Raw genomic sequence first — 26,210 nt, forward strand, 5'->3', positions numbered from 1 at the left:
TAGTCAATAATATTGTAATAATTATGTATAGTACCAAGTGGGTACTAGACTAATAGGGGAGATCACTTCCTAAATTATATAAATGTCTAACCACTATGCTGTACACCTGAAACTAATATAAAATAATATTGAATGTCAACTGTCATTAAAATTTAAAAAAAAAAGAGGAGGCAATCATACCCCATTGGGAAGATATAGGAAGACTTCATATAAGAGCTGATATCTAGGATTATGACCAGTAGAGAGGTGAATAGGGCGTTCCAAGCGAAGGAAAGAGTCATGAGCAAAGACACAGATGTGATCAAGGAGAAGCAATCAGAAAGAGCAAGTGTTTTTTAATCCAGTGTGGCTAAAACAGATAAGTTACATTTCTAGGGGTAGAAACCATGCGAGCAATTGGAGGTGAGGAAGTATAGGAGCTGTGATATTAGAATCGACATGCTACCAAAGGAGCTGAGGGTGACTGCAGAGAAGCGTGGGAGCCGGGACCTGAAATCCCTGAGAAGGTACAGAAGTGTCCTCGTACTCAGTGCTTATGGAGGAGAGGCTGTAGAAAGATGTTACATTGTTCCCTTGGAAGGTACCGGACAAAGCAAAGATGGCACAGGGACCCACTTAGCCAGTGAATCAGAAACTGTGGAAGTAGGAGTTAGCAAGGACATGGCTTTCAAGGAAAGTGGCATCGTCAGAGTGCAAAGGGCACAGGATTTTGAACCAAACCAACCTGAGTTTGAATCCTGGCTCCCATACTTTTGAGCTACTGTTTAGTGACTTTGGGATGGTCATCCATCTCTTTGAGACTCAGTTTCCTCATCTTTAAAATGAGGGATAATAATGTCAATTTCCCAGGGTTGTTAGAGTTAGAACTAATACACGTAATTAACCCAGCACAGTGTCTGACACATAGAAAGTATTCAAGAAAAGACAGAGAGAAGGAATGAAAGGCAGAAAGAGGAAAATAAATCCTAAACTAGATAGTGTGGCTTACAGAAACACTGATTTCACTGACATTCTCTTAAAACAGGAACAAGGAAAGAGACAGCTTTACTAAACTGGAGTGTCATCACCAGAGAAGGGTCCTCAACACATGGCTGTAAGGTCAGACCACAAAGCTCCTTGGGGCTGTGAACTAAAGCACCCCTGGGGATGGGGTTGGCAGCCCTTCGCATTCTTAGGGTGGAAAGGTTAGCCTTGGTCAGCTAGTCTCCACAACAGCCTCGGTTCAGGGTCCGGCCCCGTATCTACCCCCAAAGTCATGGCTAAGTGACTCTGGTTTGGGATCATCAGGGAAGGCGACTCCTTCTCAGGAAGGAAGAGAAGGAAGAACATCTTGGAGTCAGAGAAGCCCCCGATGGGGTCCCGTTCACCTCGTCCCAAACAGGGACCTGTCCTAGGTCCCAGGTGTGCCATGGGCCCACACATCCTAAGTGTGGAGAACAGTGTGAACATGTAGAATTAACTCCTTTCTCCTTGTAGTTTGGGAATTATCACTCTTTTTTGTTTGGGATGCATATACTTTTATATGTGTTGTTCCTTTGACTTGTTTCCCTGGCAACAAAGGAGGAAGAATGAAAGTGCTACTAAAAAGAAGGTGGGGTTGTTTGTTTTCACGTCCACAGGGAGCTGAGGGCTGTGGTTAAGAGCAGTCACAACTCCTCCATTCTGTAAATTACCCACAGCAAAGGCTTCTAGTTTCTCTCAGTTTTATTTAATGGAGGGTGGGGGTGGGGTTGGGGATGGTGGGCCAGGTTGAACCACAACGTAAGGAGTCTCCCGCTGCCACCAAGAGAGGCAAGGAACAATTCTTCTTCAGGGGCAAGGCTATCTTCTTGGCAAATGGCTTATCCACAGCCATCTTCGAAGCCCTGAAGACCCAAGTCAGCAGGGGCTGCCAAGCCCCGTGGCCATAGGGCCATGGGGCAATGACCAGCTCACCTGTGCTGGCCCCTTGGCTCCTGGGTCTGACAGGAAGGGGGGTCTTCTGCCATCTGGGATTTGCCCTCAAGCACCTGCCGGACTCTCTGCATCCCTGGGAAGGGGAAGTGAGGGCCCTGTCAGCACTGATGGCTGGGCGGGTGGGGAGGACCAAGCTGAGGCTGCTGGGGCCGCAGGTGGGGCCAGAAGAGGGAGGGCAGAAGGAGGGGGCTGGGGAGGCTGACGGCTCACCCAGGCGAAGCCGCTGGGCCTCGTCTGAGAAGACCAGGCGGAACCACCCAGGCTCTTTACACTCGAAGGCTTTGCCGAAGGACAGTAGCACCTTGTTGTCCAAAAAGCAGCGCCAAAGCAGCGTTTCCTCCTCAAAGGTGGCCTCGGGCAGGTACTGGGAGGGTAGAAGGGGCTCAGGATGCGGAGGAAGACACCGTGCTCCTCACCCGCTGGAGGGAGGCTTAAACTCCCTCTCCACCTGCAGCTCCACCTGCCTTACCTTCCTCAAGTCAACCCAGATGAAGAAGCCTGCCCCACGACTCAGAAAGGGGATCCCCAGGGCCTGGAGCTCTCCGGAGACATAGGTGTGGGCAGCCTTGAGCCGGGCGTGGTTCTCCGGCAAGTATACCTGGCTGATCCAGTCTGTTTCGGTGAAAGAGAAGCCAAAAGATAAGTCTCCCATCAACCCTCCATTCTGTCCCGCGAGTCTAAAACGCTGAAAAGAAAAAGGCCATGAGCTGCCAAGACTGAGTGAGCCCCGTCTCTAGCCAGCTGATTGGGGCGATGGGAATATTCAGTACTGGGCAGAAAGCACCTTAAATGTGGATATGTGGCCCTGCAGCTCCAGGTCCTGCAGGCAAAGCCCCTCAGGAGGCAAACCCTAACCAAAGGCTAATCCACACACAGAGCGATGCTTCCCAGCCACGGAGGCTGAGGTTCAGATTCCAGGTGCCCACAGACAAGACGTGGGGCCTTGGGCAACTTTGCCTCCCTGATACCCTCCCCCTTTTTAAAAAAAAATTTATTTATTTTTTTACTATCCCATTCCATGGATTTTAACACATGTATGGTTTTGTATAACTGAACAGTTCCCTCACCCCCAAAAATACTCTTGCACTGTTTATAGTCCCATCATCCCCTTCCCCACAACTGCTGGTCTGCCCTTCGTCACTTTTCCAGAATGTCATAAAAGTGGAATCATACAGTAACATCATCTTTTGAGACTGGCTTCTGCCACTCGGCCTAACGCCTGTGGGATTTTACGGCAGGGTAGCCCTCTGCTGTGTGTGAACGCACCACTGTTTGTTTCACCATTCATCTGTGGAGGGACATTTGCATCATTTCCAGATTAGGCGATGATGAATAGAGCAGCTATGAACATTCACATAGAGGATTGTGTGTGACCATAAGGGGAACAATCTAGGAGTGCGCCTGCTGGGCCATTTGGTGTGTGTTTATCTTTCTAAGCAACTGCCAGTGATTTTTCAAAGTGGCTGTACCGTCTCACATTCCCGCCAGCGGCGTAGGGGCGTCCCAGCTGCCCTGCATCCTTGCCGACGCTTGGTGCTATCGCTATTTAAAAAGTTTTGGCTATGATAGCAGCTATTAAAACAATGGGGAAAATACAGGAATACCTGCTTCCTAGGATTCGGGGGAGGGACAAATGAAATGGTACATTGAGAACATCTGGCAGGGCTCAATAAATGGTGGCAATTACAGGTCACCTGTGCTATCTAAACGTGCTCTCTGAATTGGGGAACAGAACAGATCTGCATAAAGAGAGAGGTTTCCACTATGATAGTTTTCCCTTAGTAGCTTCTGCTCTGTTTTCAGTGCTCTGAGTTAATAATAATGAGTTCACATTGACCAAGGGCCTATTATACAAGGTGTGATCGAAAAAAACAGTAAATGTTTACATTTTAAATATTTATTACAGTAAAAGACACATTGCCATTAATCCCTCTCAACATACTCCTCACTTCAAACACACTTATCCCATCATTCTTGCCAGAATCAGTTCTGGAGTCCTCTTTCATGAGTGTCTTTTTACTTCATCTTCTATCATGACAGCACTCCGTGTCACACATTGCTGCTGGTATGGCGATTTCTGTTGAGTAAAAACATTACGGTGTGTCCTCATCCACCTCATTCACCTGATCTGGCACCGTGTGACTTCTGGCTCTTCCCCAAAGTCAAAATGATTCAAGACATCGAGGCAGCCATGACAGCGCAACTAAACACACTCACAAAAGAGGACTTTCAGAACTGCTTCAGAAAGTAGCAAGAACGATGGGATAAGTGTGTTCAAAGCAAGGGGGAGTATTTTGAGGGGGGTTAATGGAATGTGTCTTTTATTGTAATACATTTTTTTAATTTAAACATTCACCGTATTTTTTTTAATCACACCTCATAGGCCAGATATTATCCTGATTGGATGACAAATCACACTTAGTCACCTTATAAGACAGGTACCATTATGATCCCTGTTTGACAGATGAGGGAACTGAGGCTCAGGAGGTAAAGGAATGTGCCATGCGGCCAGGAAGTGACTGTGTAGGGTATGACCCCCGCCTGGGTCCACAGCTGGTACTCTCAAACACCACCTTAAAGTCTTCTCATCGCGAAGCATGCACGATCCCTAGCAAGTCCCACACTGACTACCACCCTCCCCATATTCTCAGGTGACCAGGCCCAGGTAGTCACCGCGATCCTGGAGCAGCTGTGCCATCTGGTACTGGACCAAGCCACTGAGACCATGATAGCGGCAGAGGGAGGCCACTGCAGTGGCCACGTCCCGGTTTTCTGTGTACAGTGTGCCGAAGCGGAGCCCAGACATCCCAAAGTCCTGCAGGAGAAAGGCACCCTAGGTGGTGACCAGCCCTCCACGGAGGCAGCCGGTTCCACCTACCTCTTTGCCCTCCACCGCCCTGACACCCTCGAGGCCAGCCAGGAACCCACCTTGCTGGTGGCCCACATCACGTGGGTCCTCTGGGGGTCAGGCAACCTGCGGGGAGCACAGGGAACAGATACAACAAAAACCCGCGAGAGTTCACATGTCTGGTCAGACACATGAGGAGGTGGATGGATGAATCTGGTTCTGGAAGAAGCCCTGGTTTCCTCTCTTGAATCACCAGTTCCCATGCATCCTTCAGAGCAAAGATCAGCACACCCAGAGCCTGCGGGCCAAATCCGGCCTGCTGCCTGCTTTCGGAAATAGTTTTCATAGAACACAGCCACGCTCTTTCATGTACCTACTGTCTATGATGATTTGGTGCCAAAATGGCAGAGTTGAATTAGAGACCACATGGTCTGCAGAGGCTAAAATATTTGCCATCAAATCTAAAAATATTTTATTTAGAGCATGGCTCAAGTGTTATTTCCTCAAACAGGCCTTCTCTGGTACAGAGTAGATGACAAGTCACTATTTATCTATGTCTCACTTTTCTAATCCATAAATGAAGGGAGTAACAGCCCGTGCTCCATGGACTTGGCAGAGCTTTGGAGGACTCGCTGAGAGAAGTGGCTCAGCGGGGCTGAAAGGTCTGAACAGACATCAGGAACTGTTAGAATCTCTAAATGTCAGATTCACAGACTTTACAGATGATCTGGTCCAAGTGTTTCCAAAGGTGTTTTGGTCACAAATTCTTGGCAGAAACTACTGAAAAAGATCAAACAGCCGGAAGTGTGGGGCATAGGCAAGAGGTGCCAGAATAGCTGCTGAATGAATCAGTGAGGGAGTGAATGAATAAATGGAACTGGAGCTACTCGGGGGGATGAATGAAACAGCAAAGGCCAGTTTCCCGTCCAGCCAGCCCTCCCTGGAGGAATCCTAGGGCCTCCCCTTGGAGCTCCAGAAACCCCACAGGACAATCTGAAACCCACTGATCTGGCCCAGCCCTCCCTCACCCATCTTCTCATTAAAAGCTCTGAGGGCAGCTGGATGGAAGAGGAACCACTTTGGGCAGCCATGCCCTGTGGGCAGAGCCTCAGAGGGGCCAGGGCACCCTGGGTGAGAGGGCTGGCACAGTCAGCTCTGGCGGGGCAGCCTCACCTCTCCAGGCTTAGGACACTGCGGTAACCAACCAACTCCTCAAACACAGACAGCATGTAGACCTCGTCCACCATCACGTGCAGCTCATGCCTGGGGGCAGGTGGCAGGGAGGAGAGAGCTTGGTTTAGAGGCCAAATGCATCCTTCACGGTGGGGTAGCAGTGAATCAGAAAATCAGAGGGACCGGGTCTAGCCCAGGGTTACCAAACTTGTTTTATCCAGGAACAACCTGCTTTTTGACCATATTTTTCAAACACACAGGAAGCCTCATACACAAAGCAGATGACAGTGGGGCTTTTGAAACCCTGTGGGGGAGAGGCAGGGCCCTCAGGCACCCCCATGGAGGCAGGGCACAGTTAAATGCAAGAGAGTTAACTACAAACAGACCCAGATTCAAGCCTGGCTCCTCCCCTCACGCTAAGGCTCAGTCAACTGGGGTTAATAACAGTATCTGTACCCAATAGGATTGTTGGGAGGATTACTGACATAAAGTCTCAACTGCTTAGCAGGGTGCCTGGCTCCTAGAGTGAGAGTGTGCAATAAATGATAGCTATTGTTACAGAAAGAAAGAGAGAGAGAGAGCTAGCATCCCACAAACTTCCCCACCCCACCGCCAGGAGGGGCCCATGCTGGTGGAAGCCACAGTGGAGACAGAAGGGTACAAGGACCTGCCCCAAAGCCTGTGTCAGAGCTCTGATCTGCTGGACGCTTCGTAGGGTGAGTGTGGGGTGCCTCACCTCTTAGCAAATTCCAGGTACTCCTGCAGCTCTTCTGGGGAATAGATGTCACCCAGAGGATTCTGGGGATTGATGAGGATGAGGCCTTTGACCCTCACACCCTGAAACCACCAATGGGGCAGGAGACCCTCAGCTCTCCCCGAAGACAAGAGCCACATGGTCCCACGGGATGGGGCCGGTCGCTGAGTGGGCTCCCAGGGAAATATAATAGGACCGTGTTCACCACGCAACATGAAGCAAATAAGGGCACATAGAATTGAATCTACAGCATCGCATCAGCTATGAAAGAAAACAAATGCGGAGAACAAAGCCCAAAAAGAAATATGTCCAAATGCCAGCAGCGGTTGCTTTTGTTGGTAGAATTATGGGGTGGGAGGGGTGAACTTTTAAAATCCCCACAGTGGGCATGTACAGCTTTGATGACCACGGTAAAAAAAAAAAAAAAATTAAGTTGACGGATTTTTGAAAAGTGGACTGTAAAGGAACCCCTGGAGGATTATTGGCCTGTGCTTTTGTTCAGGAGGCCTCAGATTCCCTCTGCATGAGGGGGACCACCTCTTCAAATCACCAGGGAAACTACTGAACTACAAACTTTTAAGTTCCACACTTGACCCATTAAATCAGAATCAGGTGAATGGGGCGGGGAATTTTTAATCAAGTTCCCTGGTTGATTCTGATTTGTACACCGAGGTCTCAGTCTTTCTCTAGTGGGAAGTCCCTCCATGAACAGGCTCTCGCTTGACCTCCAGAATGGTTCCGTGCCTACCCCTGACTCCAATCACGGAGTGCCAACCCCACCCGGGAGGAGATCAGCCACAGGAAGAGGGTTCCGTACCCTGCTCAGACCCACCCACTCCCAGCCTTGGATTGGATTTGATCCCCAGACCTCAGAATTAGCTCCTTGCAGGGCCATCTCCAGCTTCTCCACTGTGAGCTGGAAGGGGCGAGTGTCCAGGTCAGTGACCTGGAAAAAGACCCACAGCCAAATTCAGTGACACCCCCCAAAGCTGACCTCTGGGGGCCTCTCCTACCTGTCATCTCTAGCCTCCTTAGAACAAGGGGGGTCACTCCCATCTCACTGCCACCCACCCCCGCCCCATCACATCAGGGACACTCTCATCACTCTTAGCTTGTAGGAAGAGGCCCCAGAGGTCCTCTGCTTGGAGTCCAAGGACATCTATGTTGAGATTTGCTCTGCCCCATCCTCACCCCACTATTTCTCCCTGGGGCTGCCCTTGGCTTCTACTTGACCCCAGAGATCGCAGAGCTGGGAGACTGGGAGCCCCTGGGGAACCCAGGCATGGGCCATGCATTACAGAACCCTTTCAGACATAATCCCTGAACCCTCAGCATGGACATCCTCCCATGTTCACCATCACATTCAGATGCAGGGAAGTCTTGGCAGGTCCTACCTGGGGTTCCAGGAACTCTTACCTCACTGTCCAGATAGACACAGACCAGTCGGACGTTGCCATAGAGATACACGTGCTGCGTGATGGCTCCATAGTAAGGGGCAGGGATCAGGAAAGCCTCTGGGGGCAGGAGTGGGCCAGGGTCTGTCACCCTCTGGCTGGAACACCCAGAGCCCCCGTCTACTGGCCTCACCCCTCTCCAAGCCTTCAATGATCTTGGGGAACATTTGGGGAATACGAGTACTCGCTCTCTCAACACCCAGAACTCTTTCAAAAATTCTTGGATCCATTGAGATTACTCCCCTTTCTAATAATGAGTAGCTAACATTTATTGAGCACTTACTACATGTTGGGAATTGTGCTAAACATTGATTTGCATTTTATCTCATTTGATCCTCACAATCACTCTGTGAAGTTAAGCACTATTATCATCCTAACTTTACCAACGAGGAAGCTGAAGCTTAGAGGATCCCACTGAGGCACTTGACCTAGGAGACTTGGATCCAGGAGTTGAAGCTGCAGGGTGATTGACGACCTGGGCTCCACAAGCAGAAAATCTTGACAACACAAATGACTGCCCAGAGATAGAATATGCTACTTCAGGAAGAGTGGGTTCTGCACCCCTGGGGACATTCAAACAAAAGGCTGAGACCATTTGGTAGGGAGAGGATGTCACCCAGAGACTAGCTGTGGGTGGAGGGGTTGATAAGATGACCCGGAAGTTCTACTCTAACGCAGAGCCAAAGGCATCCCTCCACGTCTGAAGAGGGTGCATAGGTCAAGCTGCTCTCCCTTCCCAACCCCCCTTTAACACAGTCCACCCAACTCTGCAAGGGGCAGCCTTTGTCCTACGTGTTCCCTTTCCTGGCCACAGGGATTGGACCAGAGGTAGACAAATGGCCCATGGGAGCCAATCCCTGGCTGGCCAGAAACCCATTACGTTCTCTCTCTCAAGACTTTGGTCTGAGAAGCGCAGACGCTGTGAGATAAGATTGTGCACTTCAATGGAATGGTCCTGTGGCACTGGAGCTGGGCCAGCACCACCGGGCACACAGGAGCCGAGGAAGGTCCAGAGAACGGCCTGCATTAAAAGAGGGGGGAGGGAGACTGCCATACCCCAGGGAGAGGTAAGGCTGCGATGCTGATCCCATTTTTGATGGTTCTAGACTGTTCCAGAATGGATAGGAAATTGTCCATTACATCCTGGCAACGAATCATCCTTCTGTGGTTCAAATCCTGGTTACTACCTCTCTCTGTGTGTGATTTTGACAAGTTACGAACCCCCTGTGCCTTAATATCATTATCTTTTAAATGAGGATAATCATAGAACCTACCTCACAGGGGTTGATGTGAGGATTAAATGGCAGCTATGCATAAAGCCTGAGGCCAGTGCCTGGAATGTAGTATGTGGTCAGTAAATGTTACTAATATTATTATTATTAGTTAAGCCAGCGTGAGTGGGCCTCTGTTCCTGACAACCCCTGACCATGACTGTGGCCAATGTGTTCTCAATATGACCATGGCTCTTGAAGCAGGTTGCCTATTCAATAGCCATTTCAATTTCCTTCCTTGCTAAGAGGATTTTTCAGATATGACCAGCAACGGGTCCAAGGAAGGTGGGCCTTCCCCGAGCCTGGGGGATGAGCCACGTTTGGCTTGAAACAACCATGGCTCTCCTCCACTTTGCCAGGGTTTGTGAGTCAGTTCTGGGCATTAAGATGCAAGGAGAGCTCAGCTGGGACGCTTCTGGGAAAGAATATCTCCATTCCTCCCCGTCAATACACAAGAGACAGGCAAGGCGCAACCTCCCTTTCTTCCTGCTTTAGGACACGCTGCCATGTGAGAATGGGATAGCCCTTTGTGAGCATGAGGAAAGGCCAAGGTCATCACAGAGAAACAGCCCAGAACCCGGGCATCACACTGACGTCCCCTGGAACTGCCGATCCCTGGGTGTCCTGTTGAGCCACTTATTTAAAGCCCCTGTAGTCTAGTACTCTATTACGTCCAAAAGCATTCTGATGCAGCCCTTGAGGACAGGCAGCTGGGGACACTGCAGGCACAGGGCAGCTCCCAGTGCTGAGCGGGCCATAGTCCACTTACCCCCCACCTCACACAGCACCGTGGCCAGGGCAGAGAAGAGGGAGGCACAGCCATTCAGAACCACCACCTGAGGGTGACACATCCATGGGACAAAGATGAATCTGTTTAAGGAGTGATCAAGAACCTGCAGCCTCTGTCCCAGGATGGCACAGAGGGTGCCTTCTGGAGCTCTGTCACGGCAAAGCCACCGGAGGTACTTGAAGGCTCCTCCTGACTGAGAGTCAAGTTCACTCATGTGGCTCATTCGTGGGGACCCGCTCTAGATCAACTGAGCGAAGAAAAGGGAGCTGCTTACTCAGAGTCTTGCCCAAAGGTGTACAGGCAGAGGGGCCACAGAACAAAGTGGGGCTGAAAGTATACCCAAACTCTAAATGTCTAGGATGAGGGGGAAGAAAGGGAGGGGGGTGTTCCTAATTCCACTTGGAAATAAATCAAAACTAAGTGAAAGGCAGATCCCAACCCCACCTTACCCCCGGCCAGCCAAAAGTTGGGGAACAGGGCAGAAGTGCAGGAAAGAGCAGAGGAGGGGGTCTACTCACATTCTCCGGGTTAAGGGGTGTGGGGCTCTTGCAGTAGAAAGACAAGAACCTGGCCACTTCCTCCCGGAGGCTGGAGATAAGATACACAGGCAGTGCTTGTCAGAGGATCTTCAACCCACAGTGCACCCCAAAGCTGCTCCAGTGAATCTGCAGGCAGCTGCCACTACCCTTCCTTGTTTCCCAAGATGGGGGTGTGATCAGTATTTCTCTCTACTCCTTGGTACCCACCTACCTTCCATCCCACCCCGACCCCAGCCCAGCCCCAGCACTACCCACAGGCATCGAAACTTCCATTCTCAGTGGTTCTAGGACAGCCAACCCTACCAATCAGCAGACTTCAGGGACATCAAAAGCAACACTTTATATGTAGATCTAGCTAATAGTAATAATAATAATAACAATAATAATAAACATAAACATTATTATAACTATTACCATAGTTATTATTGCTAAGATTTATTGAGCATTTACCTTATACAGGTGTTATTTGGATAACTTTACTCACTTAATCCTCATAATAACCCTATGATGCAACTACTACTATTATTATTCCCATTTCACAGACAAAGAAACTGAGACTTGAAGGAATTAGGTCACTTGCTGGTACATGGTACGGTCCACATTCGAGCTCAGTGGTCTCACTGGGCTAATTACTATAAGAACACGTGCTTTAAAATCACTCTTGGAATCAAGTCCTGCTCAATCACTAAGCCCTTCAGACAGCATCTGTCCCCTGGTAAGTGCTCAATAAGTACAAACTCTTACTGGTGCTATTTACCATCTCCCACCTTACCAGCAGGAGAAGGCCCCAGCCAGCTCCCTTAAACTGATTCTGGCTCTTCTAAAGCTGCTAAGAAAGTGCGGACACAGACTCCTCACCTGAAGGCCCTTTCCGTGACTCAGCCCCAGAGGAACCAAGCTAGCGAGCTCCTGAGCTGCGGTGGGAGTGGCGGGAGGCACCAGTTCCACACACATGCTCCAGGAGACCCATGATCACCACGTCTCCAGGACTAGGCCCTCCGCCTAGGGCAGGCTTTCTCGACCTGCCACTATTGACATTTGGGGCCAGATAACTCTCTGTTGTGGGGGGCTATCCTGGGCATTGTAGGAGGTTTAGCAACATCCCTTGCCTCTACCCAGTAAATGCCAGTAGCACCCCCCCCCTCTCAGTTGTGACAATCAAAAATGTCTCCAGACATTGCCATATGTCCCTAGGGCAGCAAAACTGCCTTGGGGCCGTAAACAACTGGCCTACGGCAACTACTTACAATAGATGTCCCCTCCAGTCAGGGTACTGCAGCAGTGATGGCTCCACCTGCAGCATGTCATCCTGACTCAGCTGGGGACAGACAGGAAAGAGCAGAACTAAGGGTCACACCCTCCCACTGAGGGCTGGCACTGCCACCCACATCCACCCAGCACCAGGGCCTCTAAAGCCAACGACTTGGTCTCCTCATCAAAGAAACCGTGAGGGGGCAGCACGGGGACAGCACACTCGTACCCATTTCGCTGATGACAAAGCCGAGGCTCAAAAAAGGGAGGAGACTCAGCCAAGGTCTCAGAGCTAACGAACAGCAGAACTGAGACGAAACCCAGAATATTTGACTCCTAGTCCAGTGCTCTTTATACAGCTCTTCCACTTAACAAAAGCAGAGGGGCGGATTCACAGAGGCACTGATAGGACACAGTCCTCCTCAGCTCCTCCATGTGGTGATGGAAGAGGTCCCAGAATTGGGCCCCATCACCTCGGTCTTGGCTCCAACTTCTGGAGGGACTCAGGCCGCTGTCTTCCTGCAGGCTCAGCTCAACCTCACACTTTGGAAAACGTGGCCATGTCTAGGCCATCCCCAACCTGACCAGGTGCTGGGTTAGTGACGCCCAGGGCATCACACACACAATGTCAAGGAAAGGCAGGGGCTTTGGGCAGTGGGACCAAAAAAAGAAAGGTCATCAGCCATGTGTATGTAACTCTAGCCTTTCCCTTTGTGGTTTATCCATTAGAGCTGCACTGTCCAATGGGGCGGTCACTAACCACAAGTGGCTATTGAGTGCCTGGAATGGGGCTGGTCTGCATTGAGACACACTGGATATTGAAGGCATGATCTGAAAAGAGTATGTAAAATATCTCATTGATAATTTTTTAATATTGATTACATGTTGAAATGGTCATATTTTAAATACTATATTGAGCTAAATAAACTATATTATTCAAATGAATCTTACCAGTTCCTTTTTACTCATTTCATAGAAAATTTAAAGTTATATACGTGGCTTACATTTTATTTCTACTAAATGGTGCTGAGTGGCTTGAGAAGGGGGGAGCTGGCTTTAGGTAGAGCAGGCCTTTCAAGCCTGCTCTCTACACCCCTCTCCTCTTGGGACTTGGATTTGTCACCTTTTGACACATGTCCCCTTGGGTTAGTCATCGCTTTCCCCATAATTCCAAACTCTGAATTTTAGGCCTTGGGAGACACATTTATCAGGTATTTTCAGTGGTTTGCTATAGATGGCTCATACCAGCTCAAGAAATCTGATTATTAAATTTCCAGAAAATGTTCAAGCTGTGTTAAAAAGAAAAGCCATTTCAAAAGTTAAATTATACAAATTATATATAAATTATATAAGTAAATTATATTAAAAACAAAGGTGGTAAGTGCTCAAAAAGCATTGCTCCTGATTGTTACCACATTTTACTATTATCTGTGCTTTCGAGGTTACTTCCGTCTATGTGTCCAGAAGGGGGAACACTATATAAATGTGCCATTGCACATTACACACACACTATATATGTGTGCCACTGTGCCTCTCTTCCCAGCTCTGCAAGCAGTGATGTCACATCAGTAGCTTGAAATTGACCATGGTAGGAGTATTTACACTGTGGGAATTGGCAAAAGCTACAGATCAGGGCTGCACCCTCCACCCCAAGCCCATTGTTTAATATCAACCACACCTCACTGCGTGTTCCCCTGAGAGCAGGGACCCAGCTGGCAGGAGGGACTGAGTGAGGGGAAGAGCCTGAAGGGATGAGGAAAACAGGATGAGAGTAGGGAAGTGACTGGCCCAAAACCACAGAGGAAGTTGTCCCCGAGACGCAGCTAGAACCTGGACTCCCGACTCCCAGGCCAGGGCTGCTGAGGCAAGCGGCAGGGTCTCGTGGGGGAAGCATTTCCGGGAGTCCGAGAGAAGCCAGTGCTGCCACCCAGAGATGAACCAGGACTTACCCGCCTGGACAGCAGGTCAAAGCAGAGCTTGTTCTCACTGGTGCCCAAGTTAATGATGCCCTGGAGAGGAGAGGTACAGAGGCCAGGTGAGCATGGCAAGGGAGTCAATTAAAGGTTGAGGAAGCAGCAAAGCGGAAGCTCTCTGCAGCCCACCCTTCTAACTACTCTACCTTGACTTAGCTCAGGCTGCACCCTCCACTCAGCAACCTGATCCCATGTAACCATTTCTAAAGCTCCGTTTAAATGCCATCTCCTCCAGGAAGCCTTCCCCAAAAGCCCGCCTGGATGGGATCTTTTCTTCTTCTGAGCCCCGAAGCTCTTTACCTGTCCCCCTTTAGAGTGCTGGTCAGTTTCTGCCTAGGTCACAGGGACTGCTGTGCATGCTTTATCTCCCCAACTAGACGGTAATGTCCCTGGAGGCCGGATGCATGCCCAGACACCGGGATATCTTTCAGGGGCTTAATAGGACTCAGTACATGTTTAGAGACGAAAGAATGTACAGAGTAAACTGGTGCTCTGGCAGGAACAGAAACAAGGGTGAATGTTATCAAGAAGAGCCTCTGTGCTGGTAGAAGAGCTCCACCAAGAGGTTTGGAGGACATCACACAACACCTTGATCCCCACCCCATCAGGACTTATTCTCATAGGAGAGGGAGGCGGAAAGGCACAGCCCAAGCTGTCCTGTAGGGTCCCCAGAGATGTGCATGCACTATAAGTCCTGGCCCCTGAGTTATTGGGGGAAATGGATGAAAAACTAGAGCTTGGATGACCTAAGATTATGACAATTAGAAGGCAGTGCTCCTTCATGCCCTGGGGAGCAAGCTGGTAGGCTCTTCTACCCACAGTTAACCCATCCAATATCTGTCACTTCTACCTTCAGAATACATGCACAGTCCAACCAGCTCTCACCCTCCACTGCCCAGACCCTGGTCAAACCACCAGCAGTTCTTGTCTACAGTATTGGAATCCCTTCTCTTTGAGTGTGAGCTGGACCTAGTGACCTGCTTCAAATGAACAGAATATTGCAGCAGGGATGGGATGTCAGTGCCAAGATTAGGTTGTAGAGTCCGCAGCTTCTGTCTGGGGTACGTGTGATTTTCTCTGGGATCACTTGCCTGGAGGGAAGCCAGCCGCCATGTCATGAGGCAGCTCTGCAGAGAAGCCCATGTGGTGAGGGACGGAGTCCTGCCAACAGCCATTAAGTGAGCTTGAAAGTGGGCCCTCCTCCCCCACCAAGCCACGACTTCAGATGAGACGAAAGCCCCAGCTTCACTGCAACTTCACAGAAGCTCTTTAGCCTGAGGCAACCATTCAGGTTCCTATATATACACGTATTCTCTTCACTGTCTATCTCCCCCACTAGACTATAAACTCCATGAGTACAGAAACTCTATTTTTGTCCACCGCTATAATCCTGGCATCTAGAACAGTGCCCAGCACTGGTAGATGCTCAAGAAATAAAGATTATTAAAAGGTTATTTATGACAGATCTCTGCCCTCTGAAAGTATTACTAATAATAACTTATAATAACATTAATTATTATAATAGTATCTATAACATTATATATATTAACATAACATTAATAATAATAGCAGCAGCTACTCTTTACTGAGTGCTCTACATGGAAACACTGTGATAATAACTTTACATACCTGATCTCATTTAATTGTCACTATTCTATAAAGCAGGTATCATTATCTCATTTTAGAGATGAACCGAGGTTCAAAGAGGTTAAATAATTAGCTCAAGAATACACAACCCACAAGTGAAACAGTTGCATCCCAAGCCCTGGTTCCACCCAAGCTCTAAAGTTGAATAGTTGATGGACAGTGGGTCAGAATCCATATTAGGGGATATTCCACAATTCTGAGTTCCTCACGAATAAGGTCCCCTTAATTATAACGGGGCCATTTTCTGATCCAGTTAATAAACTGGGGCCTCTCTAGCTACATCAGAAGCCCTCTTGGAGGTCAGAGGACAGTAAGTCCAACCTGACAACAGCAAGCCGGGTACCGCCCTATAGGTCAAGGTAGGGTATCCCACCCTGCAGTCCTTTATTGGGGAGGAGGGCTTCACTCACATTGGGGTTCTTATCCTCATGATACTCATCCATGTGGTAGGTCCTGTAACCCTCCTCAGCCGAGTCCCAAAACCATTTAATGATTCTTCCTCTTGAGGACAGGTGGGAGCTCTCAGAGGAGAACATGGCGGTGGGATCACCCACTCCATAGAGCTTCGGCAGCTTCTGGTCTGGTTTTCTGGCACATTCTCTTCCCAGGACATCCCCATAGTTACTGTCCAGGCCCTGTGTGGAGGTTGGGTCCACAAGGGCGGTAGGCGTCCCGGATTCCTTCTGAGGGAGGGAGAACATCTGCAAAAAAGACAAAAGCGCTCAATGCCTGATCAAGGACTTTCCACAGGACAAAGCAGCAAAAATGAATTGGGAGTCATGGGGCTCTCCCCCTTCTTTATCTGCCCTTCATTTAATTTTATATACTAATTGTACCTTGTGTCCCTGACTAGTTGTAACTATGTGTGCAATTACTTCAAGGAAATTCTGTTAAGGATGTATTCCTTGCCAGGGTTTGCACTTGCTGCATTTATATGACTTTACTATATAGCTGCTTGTTTTACTTGGGTGGGGTTTTCATTCTGCAGCTTAAGGGTCACCAATAGTCTTTTTCCATTTTTGCTGACCTGAATTTCAAAAACCCAGGTTAGACTATTTCTACTTAAAGCAGAAAAAGCCTGGAGTCCCAAGGTGTCTTGTAGTGACTGATGTAATTACAGGTAAATGGAGGGATGAGATGATTGATGATCTGAAGCAAACCTCGGGTGGGGCCTATGGGGCCGAGGGTGGGGATCTCTGCAAGTGCAGGCGCCCAGGCAGAACTCCAGAGCTCCCTCTTCCTTCCCAATGGTGGGAGGCGTGGGTGCCAGGATTGCGTGGTCTCATCCCGCAAGCAGATGAAAGTTCCTCCACTTTCTAAGGCAGTGTCCTCATCTGCACAATGGGTATAACCGTAACTACTTCATAGTGTAGCAGTGAGGATGTACGTATATGAGTAAACGTAGATAAGGCGCGTAAACAAATCCTGGCTCATGGCCAAAGTTCAGTAAAATATATTCTTATCACAACTCTGCAAATTTTCCCGTTCCTAACGCACAAGCCGCACACACCAAATAACTCGGGACACACTAAATGATGGGGGACCAGCCAGCAGCCTAAGAGCCTTGGGGCTCCCCGGTTACATTTTGCTCCGCGAAGTCTCCTCAGGAGTCCTCCCCCATTGGCTGGGCTCCCCAGCGCTCACCTGGGTCCCTCCGGAGCCCAGGCCAGAGGAAGGGCCAAGGTCCGCTCAGCCTGGGGCCGGGGGTGGCCGGATACCCTCTCTGAGCCGCGCGGGAGCCAAAGGTGGGCTCGAGAGTCTGGCAGGGTAGAGGCGAGTCCACAGCCCGACCTGCGCGCGGGACCAGGCCTCAGATCCCGCAGTGAGGCGGACGCTGCGCACAGGAAAGCACCAGGGCCTCTGCAGGCGGCAGACCCTTGCACGGCTCCAGGTTCCAGAAGGAGGAAGTGTGTTTGGAGCACAGGGCTTCGAGACGGAAGGACAGAGACTTTTGCAGAGTCGAGCCTGTCACAAATGGTGGGCTCCTTGTCTGCACAGCTGGGATCACAGCGACCTGGCCGAGCTGGAGGTGCAACGCGAACACTCTGGAGACACCAGCACAGTGTCGGTGCTTCATGCACGGGGAACCCAGTCCTAGCGCACCCGGACTGGGGGCCAGGGAGTGTCCACGCCCTGTGACTTCCCGGGTTGGTTAGGGAGAAGTTCGCCCCCTTGCGACCGAGGCGGGAGGACGCCTCCGTGTGGCCTGCGCGATACCCGGTGCACATGCGGTCGCACCGCGGGGACCAGGGCTCCCCTGACCCTCCCGGTGCCCGCTGACCGCCCAGGCCAGAGGAGAAGCCAGAGAAGGGGAAGACGCCCAGGGCGGAGACCACCGAGAGGGGCGGGTGGCCGGCTGCCACCTCCGTGCTCTGTTGTTCGAGCGCCCGGGGCCACCTCCTGGCTCTGGTCTCCCCAGCTGGCTCGTGGGGGCGCCCTCCTCTGCCTCCCGGCCTTAGTTACCCAATGTTGAGGCTGCTAGAGCCAGGGGGTTTCTTGGCAAATATGCCTGGTTGTGGCCCACGGAGAAGCCTTTCTATACTAAGGCGAGGGAGTCCTTTCAATATCCTTCCCTTATGGGAGTTTTTCACCTGAATTTGTCATTTCTTCTCCTTTCGATCTATGGAACATTTGTTGAATTCTGCCAGGGGCCCTACATATTCTGGGGCTTTGGTAGTGAATTAGACGGGGCTTTGGCAGTTAGACTATCCAGGGCCCGGGCATGCAGAGCCTTGAGTAGAAAGTCTCCTTTACCCATGAAAAGACATCAGCAGATTCCCTCAACCCAAGTATGGCGGGGAAGACTTGGCTGCCTTCTGACCACTCCACTTGTCTTCACTGTGGCCTTGCCATTTGACCTAGAACAATTCTCATGATGTTTTCCACCCTTGGGGTTTTGTTCTGTAAAATAAGCCCATTTTCTCCATTTAAGTCATAGTATTCTATTTAATTCAGATAAGTAGTTTTATTGCTTGTTTTGTGTCCGATCTCTGCAAAGTCCTGAGATACAGCTATGAGCAAATCAAACAGCGGGCCTGGACGGCTGATCATACACGTGATAACTGCTAGGAAAGGGATTGCTGAGGGCCATGGCAGCATACAGCAGATAGATTTAACCTCACCCCAGAAACACATACACTGGCCCCACACAGGAAGCCCTACACAAGTCCATTCACCCTGAACACTTAGGTTGAGTTCTGAAGGATGAGTCCTAGTTAGCTAGCTGGACGGTGGGGTGTTAGAGCAGATGGAACATTTTGATAGGGCCTTGAAGGTTAGAGCCGGTGTAGAACATTAATGAACTTTTCAGTACTTCTAGAGCTTTCCAGGTTTGGGAGAAAGGCTGGAGATACAAGCAGGGGTCAGGTCATGAATCTTTGTAAATAAACTATGATAAGGACTGTGGACTTCTCCTGAGGACATTGGAAATGTATATATAGTATTAATTCCTAGAACAATTTTTTTAAATCAAAAGGTATAGCTGAGAAGCAAAAAAAGTCAATGAAATGGAATACTAAGTAATGTTTGATTAATCTGAAAGAAGGCAGGGAGGAAGGATAAATGAACAGAGGATATGATACAAATGGATAACAAATAGCAAGGTAGTTGACTTAAATTCAGCCATATTAATAATTACATTAAACTGAGTGACTAAGGGCCAATTAAAAGATCAGACTGGATAAAACATGAAGATTCAAGTATATGGTGTTTGCAACATACATGTTAAATAAAACAAATGATTAAAGTAAAACTGGAAAAAAATATGCCATGCAAATAACAACCATAGGAGGATGGCTACTATTCAAAAACAGAAAACAAGTGTTAGCAAGAATGTGGAGAAATTGGAACCCTTCTGCACTATTGGTGGGAATGTAGAATAGTAAAGCTGCTGAACAAAACAGTATGGAGGTTCCTCCAAAAATTAAAAATAGAATTACCATGTGGCTCAGTCATTTTACTTCTGGGTATATTCCTAAAATAATTGAAAGCAGGGCCTCAAAGACATTGGTACACCATGTTCATAGCAGTATTATTCACAATAGCTAAAACATGGAAGCAACTCGTGTCCATCAACAAATGAATGGATAAGCAAAATATTGTCTAATACAATATTATTTCACCTTAAAAAGGAAATCCTGACACATGCTACAACATGGAGGAATCTTGAGGACATTATGCTGAGTGAAATAAGCCAGTCACAAAAAAACACTGTATGAGTCCACATATGAGGTGCTTAGAATAGTCAAAATCATAGAAAGTAGCATCGTGGTTGCCAGGGGCTGAGGGAAGGAGATAATGGGGTATTGTTTAATGGGTATAGATTTTCAGTTTTGCAAGATGAAAAGACTTATGGGGCTGGATGGTGGTGATGGCTGCACAACAATGGGAATGTATTTAACACCAGTGAACTATACACTTAAAAATGGTTAAGATGGTACATTTCATGTTAGGTGTATTTTAACACACACAGAAAGAAAATGTAAGAAAGCTGAGGTGTCCATAATATCTGACATAGACTTGGAAACAAAAAGAATTACCCAAAATTTAAACATTTCATAATGAAATGGTCAATTCACCTGGATAGCAATTTTAAATGTTTATACCCCTAATAATGTGTATTCAAAATATATGAAGCAGAGCTTAACAAAAAGGAGAAATAGACAAATCAATAATTATAGCTGGAAAATGTAGCGCCCCTCTCAGTGATAGAAAGATTGATAAAATGACAGAATCAGAAGATTTAAACATTACAGAACAATTGAACCTAACTGACATTTGTAGAACACCACACCCAATAACTGTAGAATTCACTTCAGGTGTATATGAAATGTTGACCAAAATAGACCATATACTTGGCCATAAACAAGTCTCAATAACTTTCAAAGGATTGAAATCATAGTTTATGTTGTTTCGTCACAAAAGTAGAAGTCATTAACCAAGATAGCTAAATAATCAATCCCCAAATATTTGGAAACTAAGCAACATAGGCTAGATAAATCATAGATGAAAAAAAAAGAAATCACAAGGGGAAAGTAGAAAACTGAATGATCGTAAGAACCCAACATATCAAAATTATATGTAGCTACAGCAATGCTTGGAGAGAGATCACTAGCTTTAAAGGCTTATATTAGGAAACAAAACAAAAATATGCTTAAAACCATTGATCTAAGCTTCCACATTAAGAGGCCAGAAAAAGAGCAAATTAAACCCAAAGTAAATAAGAAATAGAGGTAAGAGTGGAAATGAAACATAAATAGAGAAAAATCAATGAAACCCAAAGTTGGTTCTTCGAAAAGATTAATACAATGATAAACATTTAGATTAGTTGATCAAAAACCTCATTTCGATATCAGGAAAGAAAAAGAAGATAAACACTATTGATCCTACAGCTATTAAAGGAGTAAAAGTGTAATAATATTCCCTTATATGTCAATAATTAAACTTAGATGAAACAAAATTTTTCTTGATACAAATTGCTAAGACTGATACAGAAATAGGAAATCTGAATAGCCCTATCTCTGTTACAGAAATTGTGTGTGTGTGTGTGTGTGTGTGTGTGTGTGTGTTGGGGGGAGTGGTGGAGAATAAAAGTCTTTCCACAAAGAAAACAAAAGATGACTTTACAGGTGAATTCTACCAAACATTTAAATATTTTTAAAAAGTCAATTTGATACAAACTTTCAGAAAATTGAGGAAGGAACACTTCCCCACACATTTGGGGTCAGTTTTACCTGGACACCATAATATACTGTGATATATTGTGACATATATATCACAATATCCCTCATGAAAATAGATGGAACATTCTTAATATCAAATGAAATCCAAAAATATATAAAAGGATGATACATCATAACTATATGGAGTTTATGACATTGGCTTAACATTTTTTAAAATATCAATGTAATTTACCACATTAAGCATTTAAAAAAATTATGTCATCTCTAGCAGTAGAGATCAAAACATCTGACAAAACTGAACCCCATTCATGGTCAAACTCTCAGCAAACTAGAACTGAAGGGAACTTTTCTATCTGGTAAAGGACAGTATGGAAAATACAGCAACGTTATACTTGAGACTGAACTCAATCCTGCTAAGATTGACAACAAGGCAAGAATGTCCCCTCTCATCATTGTTCAAAATTGGGCTGGAAGTTCTAGGCAATGCAATTAGAATAGAAAAATAAGAAATAAATACAAAAAAGGAAGAAGGAAAACTATCTTTTTTAATAGGCAACATGATTGGGTACATTGGAAATTCAAATAAATCCCCCCAAAACAATAAGGGCTAATAAGTGAATTTAGCAAGGTTGTAGATACTGTCAGGCGATGACTCTTTCTGGGTCTCTCACATTATTGCCTGTCTTGGAAGCAGGGACACTGACTGCCTTTGTTCTAGACTGTCTTTTCCAAGGATACACATATGATATGTATAGTGAACTGCCTTGGAGGACTGTCTATTAGCTACCATTACAGAGATTCCCAAGAGCATCCCTGGTTCACATCTTGCCCTTTTCTTTTGGTCCCATATGCTCCCTCATTCATCCAATGAATTCACAGTATTTTTTCACATATATAACCTGCCTTAGAATTTAAAAATAAAAGGACAAAAAAGTTAAATAGTTCCCAAGGGTGATTATAAAGAATGGGGAAGAAATAAAACAAGCCTAGAACTTAAGAGCATACAGAATTTATTGGGTATTGAATACAAAAATCAACCCATCTAAGTAGGGACGCAGAAAGCTCCCTTTATTTCTCTAGCCTTTCCCACCCTAACCCCCATAAAATCATTTTGCGCACACATACAATGGCTAGCAAAGAATAAAAAGAGGCAAGGCTTCTAAAAATGACAGATGCTCAGCTTAAGGAGAGTAATGACTGGCTCAGATGAGCCCATTTCTGGAGGAGCCCACTGATTCCCCTGTGACAGCACCCGGTGGATGCCCCAGCTCCATGGACCAGAGGCTGATGGCAGGGACTCCCTGAGCATGTGACTGGCCCAAGCTGTTGGTTGGGCTGCAAACTGTTTATTCCCTCAGTGCATCCTCCAGTTGCTTCTCTATCCAATCCTGCCTCTGCTCTACTAGTGTCTGAGAGAACCGATGCATGCCTGCAGGACCCAAATTGGGGGGGGAGAGAGAGAGAGAGAGAGAGAGAGAGAGAGAGAGAGAGAGACTTAGTAGGTTTGCATGTAGGCTCCAAGCATCCCCAGGTCATGGTAGACCATCATGAAGCCTCTCGTTGAGGGATGCTGAACTTCATCCCACCCTTCTTTGGGGTGGACTTCCAAGTCTCCCTACCGCATCCCCAGTGGCTCTTTTTCAGGTTCATTGTCACATTATCTGCCTGCCAGACACCTTCATGTTTCATATCAAATCCTGTAACGTGGTTGTGGATTTGGCCTCATCACAATTTTCTATTGCCTCTAGTGTTTATTCACTCAGTCTATTCTCAACATTAGCTCAGAATCTTTCTGTGGTATAAATGTCCTCTCATCACTGCTCTATTCCCAGCAGTTAGAACAGTGCCCAACAGGTGGTGTGATGCAAGAGATCATTGTTTAAATGAATGTCATGTTCTCCATAACCTTCAGAGGAGAACCTGAACTTCTTTGATCATCTACCTGTCTATCTCACCTACTGGACTGCAAGCCCTACAGGGCAGAGTACCACGTCCAATTAGCGTATAGTCCCAATGCCATGCTCAATGGCAGGTGCCTATACTCCCTGTTTGCAAAGGAATGTAATCAAAACGTGAAAGTGTAAACCTTCTGTGGTATAAACGGGCTGTAGCTACAGGTTGCTAAAGGCCAATAAGACAAGACTTAGTCATTGGGTTACAGGAGTGGATGGGGCACCTTTGAGAGATGCCATGATTAGGAGGTCAGCATCACTCACCAAGTTTTAGGCAGAGGAGCTTATCCGAAAAGTTGAGGCGAAACCAGCCAGGCTCCGTACACATGTAGGACTTGCCACGGGACAAAATCAGCTTGTTTTCCAGGAATCGGCGATGGAGGAGCAGCTCTTGCTCAAATGTGCACGGGTCCAGGTACTAGGGAAGGCAGAGGGACAGAGCTGAGTCCAAGACCCATCAGCCAAGTCTGCCAAAGAACACTGGTCCTCACTCCCGGAGCTCACCTTTTTCAAATTGATCCAGATATAGAGGCCAGAGCCACGATTAAGAAAAGGGATCTTCAGTGCCTTCAAATTGCTGGTGACATATCTGTGAACGGCCTGTAGCCGGGAGCGATTAGTGGGCAGGTACACCTTGTCGATCCATTCTGGATGGGCGGAGGTAGAATGCTGTCACAGGTCTTGTCGTGGGCAGAGATCTGCCCAGCATTCCTTACCGACCTGGGCTTCCTGGCAGCTATTGTATCCAAGACTGACTGTTAGATTTGAGCTGATGGCATCCATACCCAACACTCCTACCGATGGCTCTGGTGGACACATTGGGCTTCTCAATGAGCCAGCAGGAGTGTTCTGTTTGATGTCACACTCTTGACACTGGAAGTCAGATTATCACCTATATCAGGTGATGCTGCTGTTGTCGGCTGAGCAAGTGGCAGGTACTCACAGCTCCCCTTACCTCCAGCCTTACAGCCTCCCATAGTGGACTTGGAGGAGCCCAGGTCTGCTTGGGGGTGATCTTAGCTTAGTTGTTCTCAGCATTGGCCTCACAAAGGTGACCTGGGGAGCTTTTCGAAGTCCTAATTCCCAGATTAGATTCCCAGATCGTCTAAATCAGGAGTTGGCAAACTTTTGAGATGGAAGAGCTGCCAGGGGTCGGCAAACTGGGGCTCGCGAGCCACACGCGGCTCTTTGGGTACATACATGTGGCTCTGAAGTAAAATTGAAAATGAAAGTAAAACTATCATAGTTTCATTTATAATATTACTTTAAATTTTCCTTATTTGTAAAAATATATTTATGGTTCTCGAATAATGTTTAAATTGTTGTAAGGGACAGGATTGGCTCTTGCAGAGGTCGGCAAACTTTTGAGATGGAACGTATCCAAAGAGCCTCATGTGGCTCGTGAGCCGCAGTTTGCCAACCCCTGGTCTGAATCGTTATCTTTGGGTGGAGCCCACACATCAGTATTTAAGCTCCTCATGTGATTCCCATATGCATTCAAGGTTGAGAACCAGTGTTCAAGGGCCTGGGAACCTAGCTTCTGTCAAATATCAAAGGGCCTGGCCCCATGCAGGAAAACATCGAGTTGGATTTCTCCTATCTACCCTTTTACTCTACTTAAGCTGAAAATACTTTTTTTTTTAAACCCGATTATCTGGTTATGTTAGTTTATCGACTATAGAGCAGCTTTTAATTTAAATCATCCAGCCTGGCATCTGCTGTACTACTAGGAATTAAATAAAGGGGGCCTTATCTAAGTTTGACATTAAAGGGGGAAGGGCTCTCTGAAGCCAGCGTTCATGTGCGATCCAAGCGAGCAGATGAATCGAGATGCCATAGATAGAGCCACGCTAACATGCCCAATGGCATTTCTCCTTTGGCCACCTTGGAAGATGAAGTTAAGTCACAGTTGAGGCATCAGGGCATTTCTTTGTAATCTTTCTGTAAGCAAGCAGGGCATTAGGGAGGAAAAATAGACCTTCAAAGGAAGACTGATTTCTGAAGTTCCTACCTGAAAGCTCAGATGACAACTGACCATCCCCTTTTCAGGCAGAGCATCAGCTACCAGACAGCCAGAAATTAAAGCCCATCCTGTGTTTCAGATGAGCACGTCCCTCTTCTGTCTACACCCTCCTGTACCACCGAGCTTCATCCTGCCTTCCTTCAAACTTCCCGTCCTCCACTGTTACACTTGACACAGTGAACGGGATGTCAGTGTCAGAGGCCCAAGCAGACCCAGGAATTCCCCATGGCCATCAGTCTGCCATGATGCCTGGATGGAGCTCAGTACCTTTGTCCTGGAGCAGCCGACACAGCTTGTGCTGGGCAATGCCAGAGATGCCGTGGACGTAGCCAAAAGAGCTCACGGCAGAGGCCACCTCCTTGTTTTGGGTGTACAGAGCACCAAAACGGAAGCCAGAGATCCCGAAATCCTAGAGGAAGAGAGGTAGGGGAGGGAATACCTGGTTTGTCTGCCTTCTGATCCTGGCTCCCCTTCCTTTCTTACCCACGGCCAGGCAGCTGGGACTAACCTTACTGGTGCCCCAGATCACATGAGTCCTCTTGGGGTCAGGCAAACTGAAGAAACAATATAATCAAGATTATGGAGAAATATTTGAAAAATGAAGACTTGGGTTCTATGCAAAGGAAAGTGGACTTGAGGTCCTTCCTAAGACAGCAGAATCTTGACATAGAACTTGAACTAGGCCCAAAGTTCAAGAAACAGATGCCCCAGTTAATCCAGGAATAAACACAAGGTATTTGGGGGGAACAAGATAGGACTGCTCTACTGAGTGAAATCCGGGACCCTCAGCCCGGCTGGTGGCCTTCCTCCAGCTGGTCCAAAGCCACCTCCTTGGCAGTTGGCTCTATACAACATGGGCTACCCACTGTGTCTAAAATGTGCTCACCTATTTCTTATG

General features: G+C 47.5%; 2 protein-coding genes across 2 annotated transcripts in view; both read right to left on the reverse strand.

Annotated features, from left to right (window-relative positions):
* Positions 1 to 1,703: 1,703 nt before the first annotated feature.
* On the reverse strand, positions 1,704 to 17,764 carry ACCS (1-aminocyclopropane-1-carboxylate synthase homolog (inactive)). The gene is made up of 15 exons (XM_019659944.1): positions 17,301 to 17,764; positions 16,067 to 16,357; positions 13,986 to 14,045; positions 12,033 to 12,103; positions 10,765 to 10,834; positions 10,226 to 10,292; positions 8,148 to 8,245; positions 7,600 to 7,677; positions 6,714 to 6,814; positions 5,978 to 6,067; positions 4,885 to 4,930; positions 4,630 to 4,771; positions 2,426 to 2,568; positions 2,167 to 2,320; positions 1,704 to 2,029 (listed from the first exon to the last, which is right to left on the reverse strand). The coding sequence occupies exons 2-15, from the start codon at positions 16,355 to 16,357 to the stop codon at positions 1,932 to 1,934; spliced, it is 1,509 nt and encodes a 502-aa protein (XP_019515489.1). The 5' UTR covers positions 17,301 to 17,764; the 3' UTR covers positions 1,704 to 1,931.
* A 4,580-nt stretch (positions 17,765 to 22,344) lies between these two features.
* Positions 22,345 to 26,210, reverse strand: part of ACCSL (1-aminocyclopropane-1-carboxylate synthase homolog (inactive) like) — a 135,232-nt gene continuing 131,366 nt past the window's right edge. Inside the window, exons 11-15 of the mRNA XM_019659975.1 lie at positions 25,821 to 25,866; positions 25,580 to 25,721; positions 23,794 to 23,936; positions 23,554 to 23,707; positions 22,345 to 22,766 (exon numbers count right to left, since the gene is read on the reverse strand). Coding sequence (XP_019515520.1) covers positions 22,684 to 22,766; positions 23,554 to 23,707; positions 23,794 to 23,936; positions 25,580 to 25,721; positions 25,821 to 25,866 — 568 coding nt within the window. The 3' untranslated portion in view covers positions 22,345 to 22,683. The remainder of the gene's footprint in view (positions 22,767 to 23,553; positions 23,708 to 23,793; positions 23,937 to 25,579; positions 25,722 to 25,820; positions 25,867 to 26,210) is intronic.

Source organism: Hipposideros armiger, unplaced genomic scaffold (assembly GCF_001890085.2).
Source record: "Hipposideros armiger isolate ML-2016 unplaced genomic scaffold, ASM189008v1 scaffold_309, whole genome shotgun sequence".
NCBI classification, from domain to species: domain Eukaryota; kingdom Metazoa; phylum Chordata; class Mammalia; order Chiroptera; family Hipposideridae; genus Hipposideros; species Hipposideros armiger.

What these genes read in the sequence shown, in the direction of transcription:
- ACCS (XM_019659944.1), bottom strand. Translation starts at nt 16,357, where the DNA reads ATGTTCTCCCTCCCTCAGAAGGAATCCGGGACGCCTACCGCCCTTGTG. An exon ending in ACAGCTGCTCCAGGATCGCG is followed by an intron (nt 2,569 to 4,629) that starts GTGACTACCTGG and finishes TCACCGAAACAG; the next exon opens with ACTGGATCAGCCAGGTATAC. An exon ending in TCTGGGTTGACTTGAGGAAG is followed by an intron (nt 2,321 to 2,425) that starts GTAAGGCAGGTG and finishes CTACCCTCCCAG; the next exon opens with TACCTGCCCGAGGCCACCTT.